This window comes from Cupressus sempervirens, chromosome 3 (genome assembly GCF_028749045.1).
Source record: "Cupressus sempervirens isolate cs-2001-9-10 chromosome 3, ASM2874904v1, whole genome shotgun sequence".
Lineage (NCBI taxonomy): Eukaryota > Viridiplantae > Streptophyta > Pinopsida > Cupressales > Cupressaceae > Cupressus > Cupressus sempervirens.
In genome coordinates, this window is record NC_143120.1 from 679,692,650 (window position 1) to 679,720,305 (window position 27,656).

General features: G+C 32.7%; 1 protein-coding gene across 3 annotated transcripts; it reads right to left on the reverse strand.

Annotated features, from left to right (window-relative positions):
- Positions 1-1,285: 1,285 nt before the first annotated feature.
- On the reverse strand, positions 1,286-27,423 carry LOC149568551 (uncharacterized). Of its 3 annotated transcripts, none has more exons than XM_089817575.1 (2): positions 26,799-27,423; positions 1,286-1,601 (listed from the first exon to the last, which is right to left on the reverse strand). In XM_089817575.1, the coding sequence occupies exons 1-2, from the start codon at positions 27,391-27,393 to the stop codon at positions 1,471-1,473; spliced, it is 726 nt and encodes a 241-aa protein (XP_089673701.1). In that variant the 5' UTR covers positions 27,394-27,423; the 3' UTR covers positions 1,286-1,470. The 3 variants fall into 3 exon arrangements, with proteins under 3 accessions (XP_089673701.1, XP_089673700.1, XP_089673702.1); XM_089817574.1 differs by having other exon boundaries at positions 1,286-1,610; XM_089817576.1 differs by lacking the exon at positions 1,286-1,601 and adding an exon at positions 26,034-26,477.
- Between the last annotated feature and the right edge of the window lie 233 nt (positions 27,424-27,656).

Here is a 27,656-nt window from a genome sequence, read left to right on the forward strand (position 1 = left end):
ATTATGACCTCATGTTATTTAATCAAGTCATTTCATGTTCTATTTGGTAAGAGGATGTGGTACCGATTGATATAATTATTTTTACTATGCAAAAGATCCTCAAATTATTTAATTATTTTACAAAGGAAATAGTAGAATAAGGGTATAACATATTCTCAAAATGATTCTTGTTTCTTCAAGGCATCAAAAAAAAAAAAATGCTTTGTAACATATTAGTTACTTTAATGATAACTTATAGTATGGAAGCATTCTCCATGTAAATACTAAAATATTTGTAAAACTTCATGTTATTATTCTAAGAAATGAGAAACTTGTATGTGAGATTGAGTGTGCAATGTGTTAGGATTTATGTATTTATTGATCTTTATGGTTGTTTGTATTGGTCACTGGTAGAATCAACAAGTCAATCATATGTTTCAAACAACTTAGGAATCAATATTTGCATTACAAAAATCCATAATCTTCTACCTTTCATGAATCATCTTTTAAAAATATTTTATTTATATCATATGATTATTCTTTCACTCGATATAGATAAATGTCAATTATATGTGTTTCCCTTGTCTTATCTATTATCCTTTATATTTCTCATTGTCATTCATTCAAAAAATCTTTTAAATTTAGACTATCTATTCAATAAAATAATTTTATATTTGAAACAATAAAAGATTCTATGTAAAACATTGTCTTTCTAGATATAAATAAAATAACTTAATTTAATGCCTATTCATCATTTTACTAATTAGTAAAAGTTGTATGTTTTAATTTATTTATATTTAAATTATTAAAAACTTTTCTAAATATTTGTATAATAGTAGTCATTCATGAAATCCACTTAGAAATGTCATAATTGATTTTTACGCCTTAAAAAATTTTAAAAATATGTATATAACTTTAGGAATATTAATTTTAAAAATAAAAATAAATAAACACTGATTTTTGATTTATTGAAAAAAATTAGTCAATTAAATTGCATGTTTTAATTTATTATATATCTCAGATCATAAAAACTATTCTAAATAATTGTTTAATAGTTTTGGATTTATTAAACCACTCTATAAACTAAAAGTGAATTAATTTTTACAATTTAGAAATTTAAATGAATTAATAAAAAGAACTCTCTTAATTAGTTGAAATAAATACTCTGATTATAATAGTACATGTCTAATGAAAAGGGTCTTTCTAAGGACAATTTTTTATATAGATAAAAACATCAAGTTGTACAAATGCAAGATGGTGTTGCTTCATAACTTAAATTTTAGAGAGAATAACTCAGCAATCCAACTATGTGAACTTAGTATCAATTAAATACTACTATGAAAGGTGAGTTAGTCTTCTAAAAAAAAATTTTCTCACATAGCTCCTTCCTAGGAACATCTTTGGATGAAGTGTTGAGAAGATTTGAGCTTCTTCATTTAGATTTGGAAAACTAAGCTAAGATTATTTTTTTAAAGATTGGAAATAAACATATCATATTCCTTGGAGTAGTTGTGTCTTACATTCTTTAGTCACCATTGATGTTGATGATTGGGTATCAATCATGTCGTAGTGTTGACCTTGAGGGACCATCATATCTCCATGTGTTTCTCCAATGTGCCCACCTACATTTTCTATGAAGTAAAGTTTCATTAAATTTTGATACATACAATTAAAATTTAAGAATTAATAGACACATTACACCAAAAAATAAATTCATGGTATCAATTTTATGTCAAAGGTGTAATTGGTTGTCTTAGTCCATATATTCAATTAACAATACTAAAGATAAAACCTAATTTATATTATTTTAAAAATAAACCAAGATGTCAAAAAATAAATAACTTAGTAAAACTTCAAATAAAATAGATTAAGACTCCAAAGAAGGATTTTCTTACAAATTAGTAAAACTTCAAATAAAATAGATTAAGACTCCAAAGAAGGATTTTCTTACTAATTTGTAGTAAATTACTACTTTTCACAAATCATAGAAAGATTGGGATTTTTTTATAATAAATTTTTATTTTAGATCATTAAATATATACAAAATGTTATTTGAGGCATATGTCTTATATAAATTAAGTAAATGGGAAATAGAATGAACCCAAGAAAAATTAGCATCAATCTAGAAGGTAAGTGAAAGGGAGGAAGTCACAAGAAGTGGGGTGATAAGGAGAAAGCCCATGTTGAAGAGAAATAGTTTAAATGGGGCAAAAACTGATGGAAAAAGGGATCTTGACCTACTATTGAGGTTACATTCTTAGAAAAAAGGGGTTTGAAAAAAAAAAACTAAACTATTTTCCAATAAGACTTCCAAAAAAGATCCTTAGCACTAGAATTAAACCGGTCCAAGAAAGTGATGACACAATGATTTTTGCAAGGCTTTCCATAACCTTTTATCGAGTGGACAAGCATGAATAGAAATAGTCTTAGAAAAAGAAAGAGGTCACATAGACCTCCAAAATAAATGATTTTGGAGGGCACATAGAAAACTTCTTACCGCAAGAGCACTTTGAAGAAAAAATTAGACAAAGAAGATAAGATAAGATAAGATAAATTTATTAATGTCCAACAAGAGACCAATGAGGATCTAAGGGACTAGAAATAGTACAAATGGAGAATGCCAACAAGGGGAGCACCAAAAAATGTTCACAGAAAGACTATGAAAGAAAAACAACAAAAGAACCAGGAAAAAGGAATAAAAATAGCTAAGAACTTCTCATAGGTGAGAAGTAGTCCAAAATGGAAAGGTGGAAATTAGGGCAATCAAGTACTCTAGAAGGTCACCTCTGAGGTCTACTAGAGGTGTCCATAGTAGAAGAGATTCATCGAGTTTTGAAAGGAACTCTAAAACCCTATATAAGATAATCCCTTACAAATAAGAAAGCTCATAAGAATGGATAGGAGAACCTCCACCATACAAAAGCCCCACTCTAAAAAGACATCACGAGACCTTCAAAATAGAGACACAAAAGATCTAGTCTAGGTCAAGAGACAATTGCAATGAATAACATGGAAAAGTACAAAGACACCTGATAAGAACCCCCAACCTTTCTCTCCACCTAAGATAATGCCAAGCGAAGGAAAACATAGGCTCTTCTATTTCAATCAACAGTATGAAGAGACCAAGAAGAACCACTAAGTCTCCTTGATTAAGAACAAAACTAAATGAGTAAGAAACCTAGGATAAAATGGAATGCATAACAATAAAATAAAATAATAACAAGAAAATGATCATTAACAAAAACCCTAAATCTAGCACTACTACTACCAAGAACAAATAGCCTAAACATGGAGGAAGAAACTAGAAGGGAAGAACCAAAGACTAGAGTCCCCCCACCCCCTGCAAGTAATAAGTCCTTAAGAAACCCACCAAGGTCTACCTAAAAAATAGTTTAGATAAGATAAGATAAGATAATAATATTAATGTCCAAAAAAAGACCAGAAAGAGGTCTATGGGACTAAAAGATTACAGCAAAGAAGGACAGAAACTAGTAGGAGCACGCAAAGGTGTCCGAAGAGAAGCAACAAAATGCAACAAAAAGCACTATGATGCTTTCATGGGTAAAAAGAAATCAGTCATAGCATGAAACATGTGCTGATGCATAGAAATATTATAATGTTTAGAAGAAAAGGAACACATAAGGAAAAACCTCCAACACTTTCCTAGAAGTAAAAGATAGACAATGTTGTTCTTTAGACATAGGACAAGGTTATAAGTATTATAATATCTAAGACTAATAAGAGGGTGTTAAATCAATGATCTATTAGATTAAAAATTTTATCAACTATTTAACTCACATTAGATCTATTTATTAACCATTAAACTACATGCATCCAAATTTAACTTGTGAGGCAATAAGTAATGAAACAGTTACAAGCATCCACAAAATAAATATAATAACACCAAGATTTTTATCATAGAAGCCCTTGGTTGGAGGGAAAACCTATGGTGACAATTATCACCCAAAAGTATTTTCACTCTTCTAAAGTATTCCTAGTTAAAGGCCTAGTCCTATTAGGAACTTATACTAATGCTCTATTAAGAGAAAACACTATTAGGTGTCACTTGATTAAGAGATTTTCCTCTAGCCCCATTAGGATATTTACCCTTTTGAGAGAAACTTTTCTAAATCGTGATCACACTCAAATTAATGACCCACCTAACTAAGGGATTTAACTTCAAACCTCTTAGGATCTTGCTCACTATGTTACAAGTGGCCAAGTTAATGAATTTATCTTGGAGATACTATTAATATTCAATAAGTCAAATGATCTAAAAGTAGCACTTCTATTTTTCTTGTACATATCTTATTAAGCACAAACTCATCATCTTCTTTCATACAAGTAAAGCACTAGTCGATCACACCAAACATTCATGATCTACAATTTTGCAAACATATCAAAATAAAATATAAATGCATTATTTTCTTGTTAGGGGGACCATAGAAATATATTACATTTGAATATCATTTATGCCCACTAAAACATAGTACTGAACCCTAACGCATCATTTTCCAAACCTAGTATTAGGATTAACCATAGACAAAAATACCAATTATGTGCAAATATAACTAATACCATAAACTAATATATCAAACAAAAGAGAACAAAAGACATAAGGATTTAATGTGGTTCACTCAATCCTTGGGCTACATCCACCAAGAAAAAGTCCAATATTATTATTACCTAGTGATTACAATCCTCAATCCCTTATAGCTCAATACCACTACAAGAATCTAGAATCTCATCATACATTATGAAATCCCTAACCATAAACCATTTTATAAAAGCTTTTGTCACTTCCAATATTAGGGCTAGAATAAGTCATCCAATAGAAAAATAACAACCGACACCTTTTACAATAGTAAGTCATTTTTGGTTTTGAGGGCATTGCCTCTAAAAACCCCCATGGGGGTGTTGCCCCTTGACTCCACCCTATATTTTGATAGGGAGAGTACCTAGGGTGCTACCACATGACCCCACAAGGAGCATTGCCTCTTGACCCCATCAACAGGGCACTACCTCCAAACCCCTGTACAAAAAAATTGGGGGGAAACCACACTAAATAAACCTCTAAGTTTGATTAGGCACCACATCACAATGATCTCCCACTTGGAGACTAATTAGACTCCAAAAAAATTACCTCCCACTTGGATATTGATCATAGTACCACTAAACCTATAGCTTCCACTAGAATATCAAACCACCCTAGACTTTGTTGTTCTTCTATTCTATTTAGTCTAGAAGACCAATTAAACTTGAAGAGGAGTTCAACTTCTCCATTGTTACTGCCTTGGTAAGCATATATGTTCGATTATCATTTGTATGTATCTTCTCTAGCTTAAATTATCCATCATCTAAAACTGACCGAATGAAATTCTACCATGATTGTATGTGTTTTGTGTTTGAATGTTTGCAAGATAAATGGAATTTTTGGTATTTGTAAACAAATAATTGTTCCTTTGTTTGTGTCCCAATTCTTTAATGAAGAATTGAAGCCATATCATCTTTTTGGATACCTTTGTAGCAGCAACATACTCTTCCTATATAGTGGATAAAGCATTAACATTCTACAATTGATAAATCCAACTCACTATTGTCCTACCAACAATAAATATACTTTGCCTAGTATCATATCCGCTACCAAATCTGAGTTAACATAGCCCTTTAAAGTAGTAGTCTAGCTCCCAAAGTTTAAACACTTACTGCATGTTCCTCTCAACTATCTGAGAATCCATTTAACTACATTTCAATGCTCAATACCAGGATGACTCATATACCGACTAAAAACACCCACTACATGTTCAATATTTGACCTTGTACATACCATAGCATACATCAAGCTTCCTAGAGATGAAGCATAAGGTACCTTGAACATTTTTTCCTCTTCATTTTTTTGGGACACATCTCCTCAGTCAAATTTTAAATGACCATGTAAAGGTGTGTTAGTAGCTTTAGAATTCTCCATGAGAAACATTGCAAAACCTTTTCAATATAGTCAATTTGAGATAAAGTCAATTTTCTATTTTTCTCATCTCTACAAATCTTCATACTAAGGATTTGTTTTTCTACCCCAAAATCCTTCATAGCAAATGAATGTGCTAACTATCATTTCAAGCCCTTAATATGATCCATGTTAGACCTAGCTACAAGCATAACATCAACATATAAACATAAAATAATATAGTTTTCATCATCTAACCTCTTAAAAATAAACACAATGGTTAGAATGACACCACATATAACCATGCTCATTCATAAAAGTGTTAAATGTAAGTTACCATTGCCAAGGTGCTTTCTTCAAGCCATATAAACTATTATTTAATTTGCACACTAAGTTCTCCTTACCTTTCACCTCAAATCCATATAGTTGTGCCATATATATCTTTTCATCCAAATCACCATGAAGAGAGGCACTTTTAACATCAACCCACTCCAAATGAAAATCTTTAGTAGCTACAATACTTAAATTAGTGCAAATAGAAGTCATTTTAACAACATGAGAGAATATCCAATCAAAATCAATGCCCTTTTTCTATGTAAATCTTTTTAAAACTGAGCCATCTTTAAATATTTTCTTACCTCCATCATCTTCATTCAACCTATAAACCCATTTATTCTGTAAATCCCTTTTACCTCCAGGAAACTTGCATAAGTCGCATGTCTGATTTTTCATCAATGATTGCATTTCTTATTTCATTGTAGACTCTCATTAAATATTTGTATCCACCTACATAGCTTAATCAGAACATTTAAGTTCATAAGAATAAGTTAGTAAAATAGGGTACAAAGAGGGAGAACATATTTTTAGAGGTCTACTTGACCATTTGACCATCTAACATTAATTGGGGTGTGTGGTATTTTTTGTTGTGATTAATGCAAAGCATGAGGAACTACTAGAACATCATCTTTTGTAGTATCATCTAGCACTACATAATCATTTTATTTCTTCTCATGCTACAGCAATAGATCTTTGCGCAACACTTTCTCATTGAATATGACATCCCTAGCCCTTATAATTTTATAATTTTCAAAATCCTAAAGCCTATAGCCAAATTCATCAATGTCAAATCCAACAAATAGATATTTCTTTAACTTAGTTTCCAGCTTGGTTCTATTTTCAGAATCTATATGTGCAAATACTTCACAGTTGAAGGTTCTGAGAAAAGAATAACTTACTTTATTACCACTCCATGCCTCCTCTGGAATATAATAGCCCAAAGGAGTAGAGGGACCTCTATTGATCCAATATACAATGGTACTAATAGCCTTGACCCACATGTTTAAGAGTAGTCCAACATGCAACCTCATGCTCCTTGCACGCTCCATTATTGTCATGTTCATGCATTCATACACTCCATTTTCCTATGGAGTCCATAAAATAGTTTTTTGTCTATGAATACGATTAGAGGAACAATAATCTTTAAATTCATTGTTGCAATATTGATCACCATTATCATATATAAGATATTTTAATCTTTTACTGATCTCATTTTTAACCAAGCATTTCCATTTCTTAAAAGTTAAAAAATGCATCAGATTTATGTCTAAGGAAATAAACCCATACTTTTCTAGTTGCATTATCAATAAATGTAACATAATAATGAGATCCACCAAGGGAATATACTTGATTTGGTCCCCATACATCTAAATGAAAATGCTCTAATTTCTCATTTTTCTTTTCCTTTCCACTCTTCAAAAAACTCACTCTCTTATGTTTTCCATACACACAACTTTCAATTTAATCCATATTAACATATTTACTACCTGGTAAAATTTTCTTTGAATGAAGTAATTTCATACCTTTATCACTCATGTGTCTAAATCTATTGTTCCATAGTCTTGTATCAAAATCTACAAGAACTATTTGCTCTCCTTGCTCAACTGTAGCAACTATTCCTGAATATTCATTTTTCTCTGAAATAATTGTAGGAGGAAAAATATGACTTATACAAAGATATTAGGTGCCTACTTTCACACCTTTTTCTACTACAAGGGAACCTTTTGAAACCTTTCAATGTTTATCATTAAAAGTAACTATGCAACCCTCATCACTAATTTTCTATACTAAAATTAAATTCCTACTCAATCTTGGAACATGTCTTGCCTCATGCAGTAGTCAATGATTCTCATTCTACAACTTAATCTTAGCTTTTACCTTTCCAAAAATCTAATAGGGTTCATCATCTCCCAAATAAACAAGCCCAAAATCTCATTGGACATAATCAAGAAAATAACTTCTATGCGGTGTAGCATGAAATGAAGCCCTAGAATCTAAAACTCAAGAATCATCAATAGTTTCTAAAGAAAGAAGAAAAGCATCCTCTTTAGATTTGTTACTTACCACATTTGCTTCTTTGTTTCCACCTAGTTTCCCTCCTTCATTGTTCTTTTGAGTCTAAAAATCTTTCTTGTTATACCCTAGTTTCACATAGTACCAACAATCTCTTGGTCCTCTAGATTGAGACCTCTTCCCCTTTGATTTTCCTCTTGATTTACGATGATTTCCATAATTAATTCCTATTTTAGTCATTCTATCTCTACTTTGTGCATTCAAAGCACTTCCTGATGTGGATCCACCTGAGGTTTTCCTACAAGTTTCCTCACTTAGAATAACACCAATCACATCATCATATTTTAGGGAATTAGATCCAGAAATAGAATTACTTCCAACCATTACCAAGCCATTCCAACTTTTAGGAAAAGAACACAAAAGAAAGAGAGCCCTAATTTCATCATTGAAGTTAACATTTATAAAAGATAATTGGACTCTATTAAACTCATTTAAATGATCTACAATAGATCCACCTCCTACCATCTTCATATTAAATAAATTATGCTTCATGAGAAATACCTTGTTTCAAGCATAGGGCATTGCATATAGTTTTTCTAGGGTTGGCATTAACTCTTCCATTGTCTTCACTTTTACAATATTAAATGTCATCGATTGTGATATGCATAATTAAATACTTCCAAGTGCATTTCTATCCAAAATTTCCCACTCCTCATTTTTCAAAGTTCTTTGTTTCTTCCAATTGTCACCATAAATCATTTTGATAAAGATATTCCTCCATTTTCATTTTCCATAATTGAAATTTCTTCCCATTAAGCTTCTCAACCTTCAGGTTACCCTCATCTACCATCACTCTCGTTCAACCATGAGAGTCCCAGTCAACCGTGAGACCTTTCTAGAGATAATAGCTAAAAAAATGATGAGTTTGGGCTAAAAACAAATGATGATAGTCTAGCTCTAATACCATTTGTTAGGATTAACCACAGACATAAATATAAGTTACATGAAAATATAATGAATATTAGAAAATAATATATTGCATCTATAAGATAAAATTAATGTCCAACAAGAGACCACAACATAGGTTTATGGGATTGGGAGCTTACAACCAAGAAGATAGCACCAGATGGTACACCAAATGATGCCACTAAAAGAGAAAGCACAAAACCTAAAATAGAAGATGAAGAAGAGATCAAGAGTCACCCAAAATAGGATTAGGGTTTAGGGATCCTTCCTCAAAGGAAAGAAGGACAATAATGAATAAGAAGAAAAGGGGCAACCAAGGGCTTTGTTCTATCACTGAGTATTGTGGGAGAAGTGTTGCTGGTGGAGAGGAATACTATAAGGTTTCATTGATGTGGAGTGGAAAATGTCAGGGAAACTATATGATCACTTTGTACCCCAAGCAAGAGATAAGAGAACGAAGAAGAATGTGATAAGTTTAGTCATGAAGCTATATAGATTCATGAAGATAGAGTGCAATGCAATGCTGATCTAAGTACCTCAAGAAGTTTGAGATGGATTTGAACTCTCTAAACAAACAATAGAATCTACCTCTAATCTTGTAGTATTTGGGGCATTTGAAAAGGAAATGGGTCTCAAATTCTGCATCTATTATGGTACAAAGTCTACAAACTTGATCCTCTCTATCTATATCATGTTCCTTCTAAATCCAGAGTCGGTGAGAGCCCACCCTAAAGGAGCCAAGAGAGATATCTAGGGCATGAGTCCAATGTCTATGTAAGTAGTCTGGACACCAAATCATCCCATCTCAAATATCCAAGAAGTGTTTGGCACAGAATGTCATCCTTAGGTGTAAGCCCCTAAAGGATTGACCCATATCCAAATAATATGCTATCTATAGATGTCAAGTCTGATACATCTTTTTAGCTCTTTCCAAGAGGTGAGCAGGTGAAGTAGAGAATCTAGTGAGAACTAGTAGGGAGGGGTATAGTTGATGTCTAACCTGATCAATCTCTGTAGGATAGTAGCCTGAGTGTACCAACAATGGGCCCTAGATGTGGGATTTGAGTCTGTAATAGTAACTAAAGAGAAATATACCAAGTGAGGGTATTTGTGTCATCCTTCAATAGAGTCCACAAAGCCACAAAGGTAGTGGAGGAACTAGATTAGGTCAAAAATGGTCGTCAATCTAAAAGGGTGGGCACCAAACCTAGCCAAAATAACAATGGGGGGGGCATGAATCTCTGGCATATTATAATCTAATGAAGGAGCATAATCTGGATATCCTCAATTGAGGCCTAATCTAAGCTTAAAAGGGAAGGGCCCCATACCATTGATCCATAGAGTACTATGGGTTTGACTAAGGAATCTAGGAGGGATAACTTAATTGAGGTCTCCTGGAAGTGATATGTAAAGCATTTTCTCTCAAGCATGACAAGTGAACCCAATACTTTACAAATTTGAGGCTGAATGGTTGGTCACAAGCTAAAGCGAGGCCTAGAGAGCTTAACCCCAAGGTATGTGTAAGATGAAGCAATCTCAACTTCCCAACCTTGGAGGTAGAAATAGAGATGTGAGGTCTTCATACTATTGAAGACCATAATATAGGGCTTCTTTAGGTTCACAACCGGCCATCTCAAGTCACAAAAAGATACAAGTCTATCAAGGAGCCTTTGAAGCCCCTTAGGAGAAGAAGCTAAAAGAGCCATGTCATTAACAAAAAGGATGATGGAGATTAGTGCCTATTGTAGATGGAAGCCATCACTTAAGGAAGAGGAGTCACTAAGAAAGGTCTCAAGCTCATCAATGTAAATCCCAAATAAGGTGGGTGATAGTGTGCAACTTTGCTTCACCCAAATAGTGCTCTAGATAGGATCAGAGAGGCCCTCGATGGTCCTGAGTTAACCAACCACCTTCTCATATAACCTCATGATCATTGTTAGCAAGATCTTTGAAATACCAATATCTCTAAGCCTCTGAAGGGTTCTAAGGGTGATGGAGTTGAAAGCCTTATGAAAGTCCACAAAATAATAGTAGACTTTTGTCTTATGGTGGTAGGCCACCTCAATAATATCACGTAGTGTGAAAATATGGTCCATGGTCTGTTAGTGTTTCTACACCCTCTCATCTCTAGCTCTCTAGATAAAATGGTACTCAAAGTTGTGGCATATAATTTGGAAAAGGTATGCTCAATCATGATGCTCCTATAGTTTTTGGGGTCCAAAACCAACATAGACTTACAGATCGGGTGGATAGTGTGCATTGACCAAGAGTCTGAAAACCCAGTACCAAACACTCTATTAAAGAGTGTAGAGAGGAAATAATGCAAGATCAAGGTACTGAGCTTGAAGAGATCATTTTGAAAATCCTCCTCATTAGCCACCTTACTACATCTCATAAGTTGGATGACCTCATAAATGTCAAAGGTGGAGAACAAGTGACAATGGGGAGGCAGGATGGGATGAGGAGCAAGCTAACCAGGGATGTCATAAATCATGGCAACGTGGGAGGCAAGGGAGTGAAGGTTTGGGGTGGATGAGGGTTGAGAGTGACGGGGGAACATGATGCTCCAAAACAACTTGGGACAATGTCATAGAGGGACCTACACTATGAGGAAATGAATAACCACTTCTTATGGTGAAGAAAGTGATAGTAAGAGATCTCTAAGTCTATGAAAGTGAGGGAATCAACATCAAAGGCCGAGTGCAAGGAGTGGTGGAAAGTTTTATAGGTATCATCATACCATTAGTTCATGGGACACGTATTCTACCATATAGATCTAGGGGTGTGGTGAGAGGGACAGTGGGGGATAGAGAGGAGACATGACTCCCATATTATGGAGTAAAGTAAGGGGAACATGGTGCCAGACACCTGGCTATGACTAGTAAAGCTATCAGAGTAGAGAAATCATCTCAAATTGAGGATGAAAAGGTCTTGGTCACTCTCATAGAAGTAGAAATGAGTACGGGGTGGAGCAAAGCATTAGGGGAGTGAGAGATGGGAGGTATAGGGTAGGAAGAAAAAGAGGCATCGACTAAGAGGCTGAGGAGAGTGTGATCAGCCAAGGGAGGTAGGAAATGTTAAAGTTTTGGATGAGGTGGATGAAGGAAGAAAAACTAAGAATGTAATCAACCACACTTGCACCCCCACCATGAGGCCAACATGTAAAAGTCTTTGAGCTTGGGAAACAAGATAGTTCATTTAGGATCACAAGATTAGAGGACTCACAAAGATGGAGAAGGTGGCGACTATAGCAAGAAAGAGATCCACTATGATCCTTGGATAAGCATTGAAGCCCCATACTAGTAAGATCTCTCTCCAAAGTACAAGTCATGTCAGAACCATGGTCAAGTTGAGGAGTCTGAAGATCTCTACTCTGTGTGTTGAAGTCACGTAAGATGATGACATCATCCATAGTCCCAAACTTGGAGATGAAGTCAAATATGTCAGTACAAGGGTCCCCATCCTCCACATTATGCAAGGTGTAAGGCAAAGAAATCAGTGGGAATTAACAAGCAGCAATGAAAATATCTCTCTAACGGAGGCTAGTGTGACCAATGTGGATCAACATAAATCTAGCATAAGTATTAGAATAGACCACTGACATAGTGTTGAACAAATCATCTCTAATCAAACAAGAAACATCACTAGAGCCTCATACACCCCCCAAGGCATGATCCTACTCCCTACAAACTAAAAGCCACTGATATCAAGCATAACCTAGAAGAGGGTGAACATGACTTTCATGTGTCATAATGACTACCAAGATATCCATAAAACCAACATCATTATCGAGGAGACCCAAGAGGGGCCACAAAGAGTCATTATAATTCCAATAGTTGATAAGAAGGGAGCCAGAGGAGGGTCCATCCCTTACCAATTGCTTTCGAGGGTGTCATGCAACCTTGGCAGCTTGTCTCGATTCCCAAATGCTATGGGGAGAATCTTGAATAACTATACTAAGGTTATAGATAACTATCCACTTACCATTGTTCCTTGCTTTAGCCACAAGGATACTTGAATACTTCAGCTCTACCAATTGGGATTTCATGAGATCCTCATCTAAGTAAACCTTAGGGGAAAGAGGTAATAACTTCCTTTTCACCCTAAAACACCATAACCTATCAAAGAGGGAGAGAAAATAGATAAATAGAGTTCCATCCAAGCCTAGCCAACATCTATCAAGTGTGATGTCTAAGATGCCAAGCTGGTCCTTAAGGTAGGAGTACTTAGCCGCTGAGGGGTTAATATTGGAGGGAAGATCATGAACACTTATGTTTAATTCACAAGTCCACCTCATGCGCTCATCATCCATCTTCCCTTGTACCAAATTCTCAACATTTGAAAGTGGTGTAGAAACAATTAAGTTACACAAAGAGACCCAAGTATTTACTTTGGCTTCAGTTTCTATCAATAGGGAGGAGTGTCTCTCCACAACCTTTGATTGTATCTCTTTGATAGTATTCAATTCATTGAGCTGCTCAATAATTGAGATTAGATCTAATATAAAGCCTACATTTTTAGTGACTAGGGATTGCACGGTATCCTAGAGAGTATGGTTCTTAGCTTCCAATATAGCCAATTGATCAAGAATTTTCTTAGAGAGTGAGGATGATAAGAGAACTACATCTTTTAGGACTGCATTCTCAAACTCCACTCTTTTCAAGCAGTCAATGAGATACTAGAGTACCTAGTCAAGTAGGGGGTCCATGACGCATAATGAGGTGCACAAATAGCCATAAAAAGTCTACTACTAAGGACTCATTGCATTACTATAGCTCAAACATTTTGTCAAATAGTTTTTTGACCACTTACCCTTGTAGTAGAGACCTATATTAGAGCTATACTATCTAACAAAGGATAGATATTCTATCAAACAGTTCACTTGCACCTTGTATTCATTATGTTTTGCAAAATGTTATTATGTCAAACACTAGGCACACTCCTCAAATTTGATAACCCACAACACTAGAAAAGAACAACATGGTACCAACAAAGAACACTTGCAGTACTAGCAAAGATTAGTAGAGAAACCTTGACAAAGAACCAATGGCACACATGAGGTCACAACATCGACGACATGACACAATATTTCATTTCTTTCTAGCCTATGAGCTTGATATGACCAACACAAGACTTCAGCACACGTCACATGACTTCTTGCTAAAGACACACAATCATAGTGTAGTCTAGTTCAACAGAAGACAACACAAGATATAAGGATTTAATGTGGTTCACACAATCCTTCAACTACATCCACCAATAACAAGTCCAATATTATTATTATCCAATGATTACAATCCACAATCCCTTACACCTCAATACCACTACAAGAAGCTACAATCTCACTATACATTATGAAATCCCTAACCCTAAGCCATTTTATAGAAGCTTTTTTCGCTCAAAATATTAAGGCTAGAATAATTTGTTAAATAGAAAAATAACATTTGATGCCTTTTACCATCAAAGATTTGTTAGACCAATCAAATCATTCATCACATGCCACTAGTTATTCTTCCAATTCACTTGTATAACTTCAATTGATCATATAAGTCTGTCCAAACATGTTTCCATCTAGTGCAAGAAAAAACACAACATCTACATTACAAAAGTTATATTTAATTTTTTCATGCCATTTCAACTCACAACAAAATACAACACTAATTTTTATTTTTTTACATTATCAGTTCTCCCAGTAGATTTTCAACCAATCCAACACAATAACTAGTCTCTTGGGAATCAAGCCAAAATCATACCTATACTACAAATTCCTCAATATAATATGCAATACTTATGCAAACAATATCTCCCTTCCACATTGATGGAAACATCACAAGTCATGATACTCATTGAAGAAATAAAATATTCCTAAAAACATTTTCTCCCCCTTAGTTGATGCATATTTAGCTCTCTAACTTCTTCTTTGTATTTTTCTCCTTATTAGAATACTTTGGGTTGTCATTCCTCTAAAATTATGTCCTTTCAATTTTTGATTCTCAAATAGTCTTATAGAACCACAAGAGGAAATTAAGCCATGATGTGAACTCCAAAAGGGATGTTGGCCCACTATCAATAGTCTTTTACCACAATTGTCTTATCCCTACTTACTAATCTTCTCCCCCTTTTCCAAAAATACGAAAGGTACCACACAAAATGAGTCCACTAGATTAATGTTGCAACAATATCTTAATTCTATTTTGGTAGGGTTATTGCCCCTAACTTACCTCTTGGATAGTAAAACATATCCTTAATTAATGGTTTAGTGAAGATATTTGCTACATGCTCCTTAGTTGCTACATATTAAATCCTCACTTCTTTTTTGTGTACCTTCTCTATCAAAAAATGATGGTATACCTTTATGTTATTTGACTTGGAATACAACATTAGGTTCTTGAAATTGTTTATTGTAGTAGTATTATCACATTAGATAGTCATTACCTCAATTACCTTCTCTTGGATTCCTTCTAATACCTACTTCATCTAGATATAGGTAATGAATAATTATTAGAATCTGCCACATACTCACCCTTTGTAGTAGATTGGGAAATTCAACTATGTTTCTTTCTTTATCCATGATACAAGTCTTCCGTCTAGAAAAAATGAATCACCACTTGTACTTTTTCTATCATTAATGTTTCCTTCCTAATCTACATCATTAAATATACTAGAGATAGATAACCTTCATGTGGATACCATAGACCATATTCTATAGCTTCTTTTAAGTATGTAAATATCCTTTTCACTACTACCCTGTGGGATTCCTTAATATTTGATTGAATATTTCAGCTATCCCAACTACTTGAGCAATATCTCTAGTCTTATATGAATAACATAATATAAATTACCAACCATAGGTCCCTTTATAAGTTTCATCCATTGTACACAAATAATCATCATTGGATAATTTAAATCGAGTCATCATAGGTGCTCCAATCAATTTAAAGTCTTCCATTCTAATTTTTTTGGTTAATTCCTTCGCATAGGCTGATTGATGAAAATGTCATCCTTCAAGTCCATATTTTGCAAGTTTTTTAAAGAACTGAATTTGTCTCTTATCATGGACCTTTCAAATTCATTATTAATTGCTTTTGTAAATTCCAAACCCATCTCATCATCTCAATAAATGATTATCTCATCTACAAAAATTTAGCTAGCAACAACTTATCTCCTTTAACCTTTAAATATGCATTATCATCCTTGTAATTTCTTTTAAAACCAATCTTGACTAAACAACAGTGAAATATTCCATGTCATACCCATGGATCTTATTTCAGTCCATATTAATACTTTTCTAAATTTTTACACCATATATTGCTCTTTTGATAATGCAACACCATTTTTTTATTCTATGTATAATTCTTATAGAATACCATTCATAAATGCATATACTTCTCCATTTGAAATAAATAATGAATCCTTTATAGGTTTCATAAGAAAGTAAATTCCTTACACCTTCAAGTCTTGTCATTGGTGAAAAAATAAATCCTTAATCTAGTCATTCTTGTGCATAACCTTTGCACACTAGTGTTGTCTTGTTCCTAATTACTTCACCATCTTCATTGAATTTTCTCCTCAACACCCATTTAGTGTCAATCATATTTTTATCTAATAGTATAGGAAAAGGTGTCCATGTATCATTTTTCTCAATTTGGTCAAGCTCCTTCTCCATATCCTAAACCCAATCACCATTATTTAATGCTTCATTAATAGTCCCAGACTCAAATTCAAAGGTCAAACATGTACTTCTATGATTTTCCTTCTAGTTTATACACCTTTCATTTTGTCTCCTATAATATGATATGTAGAATTATTTAACTTAACATACCTTGGAGTAACTAGTTTAGTTATCAAGGCTTCTTATTCCACCATTTTAATTATGTCTTCATCATTGTTCTTTTCAACAGTGTCCTACATCTCAAGTTGCACATACACAATCTCCTAGATATATTTTGATTCCTTCTTACAAGATTCATCAAGTTTAAGAGATATTTTTGGATATTCATCAACCTTCACATTTTCACTTTAAGTCATCATGTTAGTTCTTTTATTAAAACTCTTATAAGAGTTATCTTTGGTAGATTATCCTAAGAAAACATCTCCATCACTCTTAGGATCAAACTTTCCTAGGAATTCATCTCTCCTGACATATCATCTTGTATTAAAAACTTTGAAATTCTCTACACTAGGAGTATGTACATAACATAATTCATAGGTTCCTCTCTTTACTTGTACTTCATTCATTGTGTATATTGTAGTACTAATTTCCATTATCTCCAATATATCCAAGATATATCTTCTTGGATCATCATTTTTGTACGAGCATCAACAATGGCTATTGTATGTCTTTTAGTGATTCCATTCTATTGTGGAGTCCTTGGTGTAGACATTTGTCCCTTAATTCCATTATTATTTCATTATTCAACAAAATCCCAAGAAGTATGTAGTCCACCTCCACTAGATCTTAGAAAATTTAAGTTCTTATCAACTTCCTCCTCTACAAGCTCTTTGAAAACTATGAACTTATAAAAGGCTTCATATTTATTCTTTAAAATGGTCACCTACATTATCTTTGAGTAATCATCAACAAATAACATGAAATACTTATCACCATGAAAACTTCATGTCCTCATAGACCATACAATCTAGTATGTACTAAATCCAATATGTTCTAAGGTGAATATGACTTACTACTAAAAGTAGAACTTATTAAGTTACCCAACTAAAATTATTTGCACATAACATTATCTATCTTGACTAGTTGTAGCAATCCCCTAACTATATTTCACTTAGTCACTTTGACCAAGATAGAACAATCCACATGATAACATCTTTAATGTTGTGAAACCAATTATCTTCAACTCTAGAAACCAAATAATTATTAATAGTACTACTTATCTGGAATAAATAATCTTTAGCCTATCTCCTAGTAGCAATAAAATCTCTCAAGCTTCCAAGTATCTTACACACACCACCTTTGAACTCTAGATAATATCCTTTATCATTCAAATGGCCAACACTCAACAAGGTATGTTTCAAACCTTCTATACGATAGACATAATTAGCATAATTACTCTTTCCATTAAGAGAAATATAACCTTACCTTTAACCAAATAGTGTGAGTGGTTCCCAAACCTAACCACACCAACATCAAATTCTTTCAAATTAATGAACTTTCTTATATATTAAACCAATCTTGTGATGTGAGAATCCCCTATAAATAACCCAATCATTAATGTGTTCCAAGTGTGAGACTAATTTCTTCTTATCTTATAATGAACACCACCTCTTCTTCTTTATTTTAGTGATAATTTTCCTTTATACTTACTATTATCCCTAGGAAATCTCCTTATAAGTGGGGCTTCAAGTTTTTCTTTTTATTTTCTTCATCAAAAACTGATTGAATATCCCAATATTGATTTATGATCTTTTTAGCTTTCTTCCCCAAAGCCAAAGACATGGAAGTCTTGAAAGATGCTTCAACTTTCAAAATACTATTGTCAATATTACTTAATTTAAAAGAGTTAATCTTGCCAATTAATTTATTAATAGATACATTTTCAATAGTTCTTAACTTGTGAATAGAATAAACTATAATGGCATAAGCAAGTAGAAAGGTCAAGCATCCACAAAAGTAACACAATAATAAAAGGGTTTTTTAATCATGGAAAGCCTTGGATAGAGGGAAAAAGCATTATGGGAATCAATGCCCATCAGCACAAGCATTTGCATTCTTACGAAGTATAGTTTTTTAAAGGCCTAGCCCTATTAGGACTTTATAGTGATTTTTGATTAAGAGAACACCCTATTATAGGATTTTGTTAAGAGAACGCCCTATTATAGGATTTATCTTTAGCCCTATTAGGATCTTTATCCTATTAGTAGCAACCTTTTTAAAGGAATTCAAACACAAATTAATAACCCACCTAGTTAAGGAATTTAACTTTAGACTAGTTGAGATCCTTCTCTCTCATTTAGGAGTGACTCACTTAAGGAATTTAACTTGGAGAACCTGTTTCGATTCATTTTCAATTCAACAAGTGAAATGATATTAAACTAGCACTTTTCTTTCTCTTGTACAAATCTAGTTCAACCTAAATTTTTCTTCTTCATACAAATGATTAATGCATTACTCGATTGCACCCAACATTCACTATCTACAACTTTGAAAATATACCAAATAAAAATATAAATACATTCTTTACTTGATAGGGTGGCCACTGACTTAAGAAAAATATATTACATTTGAATTCCATTTTTGGCTCGCCAAAGAATATTACCAAACCCTAATCCATCATTTAGAAAATTTAGTTAGCCCTCAATTTTAATTGCATGTCAATTTTGCCAAAAATAACTACACATTTTCACTTTTTCCAATATACTTACATAACCTCAAGAAATTGGATCATCGCAATCAATGCAAGACCATATTATTATTACACATCATCTATTAGATCTTCGTGCGACCTTAATCATGAAAGGTTAACTAGTATCAACCAAATCATTACTAGTTGAGAATTAAACACAAACTATTCTAAGTATTATATCAAATCCTTACTAAACTATCTTTAATTGATTAAAACTATGTATCCAAGTACGCAAAAAATTATGCAATCAAAACATCAATCAAACAATTAATTTTATATCCCACATATTAGGTCACAAGACTTGAAACCTCATATAGATTTGATAGACCAATCAAATCATCCATCACCCATCACCACTTGTTCTTCCAGATTGTTTTGTCCAACTTCAATTGATTATAACTCTATCTAGACATATTATCAATCTATGTGATTAGAAACACAACATCTCAAGACATTATTAAAACTCCCATTGGAGTTTGTTATACCAATTTATCACACAATATGAATAAAACACTAATTGTGAACTACTTTTGCATAGTATGAGTTCTCCCAATAGACCATTAACCAACACAAACTAAGTTGAGGTCAATGAAAACACAATAAATGATCTCTTGGACATCTAAGCATCATTAAACCTATACTAAAACTTCCTTGAAACAACATACATTAATTATGCCAATAAATAAAACCAAGGAATAAGAGAAACATAAAAAAAACCTAAAACTCATAAATTAAATGAAGAGTTACCATTAATAATCTCCCCTCCCATAATTAATTTTTCCTCTAAAGATCCTAAATAATCTTAGCCAAATGTGCTCCCTGATTCCTACTTGACAACATGCTCTTATTTATTTATTTTTAAATGATTGATATGAAATCTATCTTAGGTTTGTCAAAAAATCCTAAGGTTTCCATTATCCAATTAAAACCTATTTGAATATCATTTGTATGGAATAATAGTATTTTGTAAATATATAATACTTCTAGTTTACTAAACAAAAATTCCTTTATATGTAATGATATTGTTGGTGCTAAAATTGTTTGGAAGATATATTAAAACCCTTCCTATAAAGTAGAAAAAATAACATGTTTACTAAATATTTGAATCACTATGATAGAGAATATTTTATAGCTTTGTCCCTTCCAAAGGATCTTCCATTTGTAACTTAATTTCTTCCTATTGTACTATCATATTGCCTTATTTATCTTAGCTTATTCATAATGGTTAAAAGGATATATTGTAGTAAGATGTATAGAATGGGTAAATGTTTTCTTACTTCATACTAGAGATTTCACTAAATTAATGACTCCTTCAAAATTTCTTTGAAGGAATATTGTGTTTAATTAAAATTGCACATAGATTATTTAGGCTTATTGTTGAAATCATGCTAGACATCAATTGAATCTATCCATATTTTTTAGGATCTAAAATTACTTTACAATTAGGAGATAAAGAAAAGTATTCGTAATCTTACTTGATATAGAGGTTGAGCTTATCTAACTTGAGCCTAAATCTAGTAATTTTTATATTAAAGAGGGGTATTCTTCACAACAATATATACTTCATATTAAATATTTGTTTGGGTTAAACATGCCTCCTTAAGTTGGGATACTATGTATGGTTAGTTGTTCAAGACAAAGTTTTGACTAGATCAAGATTGGAAAAACTCATTTTTACTGCTTTTTCCTCTTGTATATTTTGTGATCATTTTATCTAATCTTTATATCATATTTTTTTATATTATCCCTTCAATAGATAATTTCATTATTGGATTTATAATATGGTTAAATGGTCTTTATAACTATATGCTCTTCTCCAAAATCTCAATATAAAAGTTTGTCAATTATGTTTTCTTCTTCCTTCTATTCATGCATTTGAGAAATTGGTCCTTATAAGTTGATTTGGGATATTTGGCTTGAGAGAAGTAACGACATTTTTAAAAAGATTCATCCTATTTGAATGGAGTCCTCTTCTCTATTGAGTAAATATATCTCTAAAGTTGCAATGTCTTTCATTTTAAAACTTATTAACAATTAAAAACTTTTTCCTAAGACATAATGAAATTACCAAATCTTGGATGTTACTTAAATCATCAAAAATATAGGAATCTATTGCAAATAAGATTGATAAGATGGACAAAATGAGGGAGAAAATATGAATTTCTTGTCCTAGTTATAAATATAAATTGAATTTTGATGGCACTTTTACACGTAATCTAAGAAATAAGGCATTGGTATTCTAATTTTTATTTAAATGCTAGTATTATCATACCAATGTGTAAGGAGGTTGATGAAGGCACAAATAATAAGTTTGAACTTGAGGCTCTTTGTTTTGGCATTCATTTGGAAGAATAGATATAATTATTAAGGGAGATTCTATGTTTATATTCTAAGTTCTAACTAATAAGAAAGTCAACAACTAAAAGCACTTTAATATCTCTTGGAAAAAGTTTTATTGCAAATTCAGTATTTTAATTCTTCTATTGTTTCATATTGGTAAACATGAGTTAATTTAAATTTTTATATTCTTGCAAATAAGGCCATTGATGAACTCATAACTTTCCATAAAGTGTTTGGTACAAATCTTCCTCCATTGATTAAATATACAATGTACTCATATAATGGTGGACATGAGAGTGTGCTTTTATCACCCATTTCCCCTCAGGTATACTCAATGAAGTATTTATTTGAACTCCTTTGCACTTTATATTATTTCATTTATGATAATTTTGGATAACCTATGATGATTGGTATTAAATCTTTAATTTTATTTGGCATGTAGTATTTGAATAATTATCTAGGCATGCAAATATTTTTTAACATTAATTTTTCTAAGGATCGATATTCTATCACCCATATCTCTTTAATGTAGTGGCACATTTGTATTAGCATGTCATCATTGTACATGTTTGGGTGGATTTGTGTACTACAATGCCAATTTTTCACTTATGAAGATAATTTGCACATGTGTTAATCTGTATTATATTTTGGCTTGTTTCTTTCCTAATCTTTTACCACATTTCACCTCTAGTACATTCATGATTATGACTTTCACTATGTTACATTGAAATTATTTTCATGTGTGTGGCTTATCAGTTTTGGATCATTTGGCTCAAATATGTTGAGATCATGTATTCATTCATAGTAGTGCCCTCATGTGTTCCCTATTCAATTTTTATATTATAGCAGTGCATCATCTTCATTCATTTTTCCAACCCAAGTTTTGTATAGATGGTGGATTTTTTTAAGTAACATAAGTTTTTAACTCTATTTCATGAAAAATTTCAAGAAATTTTTGGCAATGTAAGGTGTCCCTTTCTCAAAAGTAATGGGAAGTTGGATTTTAATCCCACTATACTAGTGAGTGACCCTCTCTACTTTTTATGATGAGACCCTCACATACAGAGGATGTCATGTGTGAAACACTTGCTAATAATTAATCGTCAAATGGTTATTTTTCTTTGTTTTATAATATTTCTTCTCACTCCCGTATAATTTTTATGCATTTAATTCATAATTTTGTGGTTTCAAATAAATTTCCAAAATATTATATTCATTTTATGTAATATGATGATTATATTCTACAATTTAATTTTTGTTAGCAAGTTAAAATGAAAAATGGATGTTTTTCTACTGGTGATTTCATAGAGTTTAAACATCTTATGATCTTAATGTTTGATTTCATGAGCTTCTTTTTATTGCTAGGGATAGTGTGTTATTAGGTTCTTATAAGGATCTCCTTAAATACTTTGGGAGGGCTTTGGAAGAGAATTTGCATATCCTTATTTCTTCTATTGTTGATAAATTTTAGGGTCTACACACTCTTGTTGGACACCCTAATGAATGTAGTGACATTCAACCTTAGGTGGCTCATCCAATTCAATTTGTTTCCCCTTGGGATGTAATCTTCAATTTTCTAGGTCTCCTACTAGTTTATTACGTGTAAGTGAATTGAATAAAAATGTGATACCTTTGGATGGAAGATCTTCACTTGATTCTATGTTTACTTCTTATAGTTGGATATTCACTCCTTAAAATGGTAATCTAAGTAATTTGTTTTCATGATCATCTATAACAAGTTATATATCTTTTAGATACTATGTAAATTTTTGGGTCATTCATCTTAGGGGTAGTGGGTGAATTTTATATTTTTGGGTTATTATTCCCATAATGGCTAGGATTGAGAATTTTTTAACCCTAGTTGATGCATTAATATTAAGATGTTAATCTTTCCAAACTATTTATTTAAAAATATTGATAAAATCTTTTCAATGACATTGATCAATTTTTTTACATAAACTAAAAAGATGAATTAACAAAAGTATACAAACAAGAAGTTAAATTGGACTATAAAGACCTTGAATGATGATTCGCTTTTTTCTCTTATTAACTCCTTTCGTGAGGTATTTATCTCTGACTTCTTTAGGGAATAGAATTTTTTAGTAGATGATTTTGTAATTGGGAATGCCAAAGGGTGGTCTCAGAGGTGTCTCCACACTAATACCAAAGGTAAAGGTCCAATATAGAGGAACCTATGAATGAAACCCCACCTTTGGATGACATGGAGACCCTTAAGAAATCTCTTGAAGTGGTGAAGGATAAGATTAGGAGTATGGACAAAAACTTGAAGAGTTGGATGTTAAAATGTTCAATGTTTGTAAATTTTCTATAAAAGCGAGGAATTGATTGGCTACTTCTCTTTGTTTGATGTAGGCAGCTAAAAAAAAGAACTCAAAGGATGTGAAGGAGTGCAAGGACCTATTTGATTTCCTCATGGAGGACTGGACCACTCTCTATTAACTTTTGAATGTAAGAAAAAGAAGGTTTAGGGCCTTGCCCTTTTTTGAGCCCTTGTTTTTTAGGCTTTCAAGGTTCCCATGACCATGTTGCAATTAATTATATTAATTTTAATTACAATTTGTATGATGTCCATGTGAGGACTATTTAAAATTGTTACTCTATTGCTCTACTTTACTGTCATTGACTATGATTTACTCTTTGCTCTTTTGGTTAGTTTATGATAAGTTAATAACTATTCTAATTTACATGTTATCTACTAGTTATAGCTTAGTTTCTTTTATTTTTTATAGTAATGCTTGAGAGAATAACAAATGATTATTATGGTGTTCGTTCCTTGTTAAAGTTGTAGTCTACTATAATGATATTCAGTTGTTAGTTTGATTTTGTGTTTTCTTTCTCTTATGACTTACTATATAAGACTAGCACCTGTAATCTTTTGTATTACTTAACACAAAAAATAAAATAAAATTCTTATATATCGTTAAATAAAATATATATATATATATATATAACTTAAATCATTAATTAAATCAAAAGAATTTGTAGAAATCCTAAAAAAGTTCAGCTCTTTTTGTATGAGATTATGACCCATGTCTTCAAAAACCTCAATAATTCCAATCTTAATTTATTTACCTCTTGGAAGGATACTATTCCGTTTGGTTACTTCTAAAAATTTAATATAGAAAAAGAGCATATGAGATGTTTCTATGAGCCATGTCTTCAAACACATCAATAATTTCAATCTTAATGTATTTACCTCTTGGGAGGATACTATTCCGTTTGGTTGCTTCTAAGGCCAATTCCATTCAAAGCTTTAGTTATTTGCACATCCAAAGAGGCTTCAAGACAAGATGTCAAGTCGGTCGCCACCTCCTAGGAAGATCCAACTTAACTTTCATGGACTTCCCAGGGAAACTAAACCCCATCTGGTATTGTAGTTGTTCTGCGCTGGTATGATATATGGATATGATTGCTATGGCTTCTTGCATTAAGGTCTCTTCTTGAACAAATAAAGCTAAATTCAAATCCCTAACTTTAGGTTTAGATTTCGCCATTAAATTAAAGGAAAATCTTAGATTACTATTCTTTCTCTTCAAAATACGGCAACACCGAACTGGGCTTTGAGCTACATCCTCTCTAAATTTATCACTGTTTTCATGAAGCTAATGGTTTGACTGATAAGTTGGCTAACAGGGAACAGGGAGGTTCTATGATTTTATGGATACACTAGTGTTTCAGCCGGTTCTAATGAAGACTATAGAGAATATCAAGCAGGTTGTATGATTTCATAGGTACCCTGTTGTTTCAGCTGGTTTATTTTCATAGTAGGGTTTCTAGATTTATCTGATTCTTGGTTATTTATTGGATAGATCTTAGATCAACATATATTATGTATTTTTCTGCACAGTTTAAACATCACATACTAAGGTTTGATTTCTAAACTAAAAGTGCTAAATAATCAAAGTTGATTTATTTTTCCAATCTTAATTTCTTACTTTGTGTGTGATGTTTAAGAGAGACCATAGTTTCCTGTATTATTTTTAATTGAATTACAGGAGCTATGTCATTTTACTCACAAAGGAAGAAAATAATTATTAACATGACGAGACAAATCTAAAAATAAATGGCCCTTATCTATAATATTCCAAGTTTGCATGTGTTCAATAGTCCATTTAGCAAGACAATCCCCTACACCATTCCATACAGAAAACATAATAGAACCAAAGCTCACAACTCAGAATCTGATTAACATCCAAATCTAACTACCAACAAACATTCTTAGAATGTTTTCAAATGCACAGCCACCACTCTAAGGATGTGAATCTTATAGAAAAGATGCATGGAACCATTGGCTCTATTCACATGCAAGATGTCCAAAATTCTGATGTGTTTTCTATAGTTGATTCTACTATGAAAAAGGTGGTTCTTAACGATATGTCATCCTGGCACTCTTTGGTTGAACTATTTTGAGCTTCTAGACATGTAATGTTTCTCAGTGACCCTTTAACTTGGTGTGGGGCTTCTTCTCTCCCTTCTTGTATTCTAGATTTCAGAGTCCCTTCAAAACATATATTTACCTTAATTGAAAACAAATAAACAGCCACATACAAATCAGTGTTGAAAATGTCAATCTTTCTATCTTTATTTTCCTAATTTACACCTCTATCAAGCATTACCTACCAATACACAAAGTGTTAAATCTCAAAACATAAGATACTTTCTTCAGTTCAACAATATTAACAATAACTATAAAGACTCTCTACCTATCCAACCAAAAAAAATTAAGCACACAATAATTAATTGCAACCATAAATGTCTTTGCTTGCTTTTTCATTCAAAATGAAAATAGAAGACATAAAAGAAAAACCCAATTTGAGCCAGGGAAGAAAAAAGTGCACCTTGTTGTTGTATTCCCTGAGGAGCATGATAATAATGAGGTGGTGGCATTTGATAGAAACAAGCATCTTGCGGCGCATAAACAGGAGGAAGGACACCCTTGTGTGACAATTGCCCATAGCTCGGCGTCTGCAACAACTGCTGAGGACTTATACCTGAAGCGCCCGCATATTCCATAATGAAATTTCTATACATATTCATAGTGTTTTGAGCAGCGACTAATTCTTTCTGCAACTTCTCCTTCTCCTTGAGAAACTCCTGCTTCTCTTTGTTATAATTCTCCATTTGCTCGTTGAAAAATCCGAGACTTCCATCGACGGGATAACGCTCTCTGCAGGAGGCCTCCCAACACAGAGAATCCACCGCCCTTTTCTTACTTTCAAAGGTCTCGTATTTACTGAGAAGCTTGAGAATGTAAGAGACGCCGTAAATCTTATGCACGGCCTGAAATTTCTTGGTCTGTTCAGCGGGGAAAAACGGTGCCAGCTGGCAATCTGGATAGCACTTCCTTCTTTGATGCTTGCACGCAGCACACGCCTGAGTTTGCGTTAATGGAGGTGCACTGCCATTGCCGCACCCCAAACTGCTGCTTATCATACCTTATTGCGACAACTCAACACAAATATTCATCCAATTTCTCCTTAAAACACTCCGCACAGAATTCTGCTCTTAAGCAACGATATCTGCAAGAAATATAACAGATTGCTTAACTGCACTCCAGGCTGCATGCCGAGATTTAGTTGCGTCTCGTATATAGCGCTGCCATGTTTTACTCTTTGATTTTTTGATTTTTTAACCCCCAAAAAAACATGTGACTCGTGCATGTGTTTTTGCAAATTATTTAAATTAAAAAACTTGAA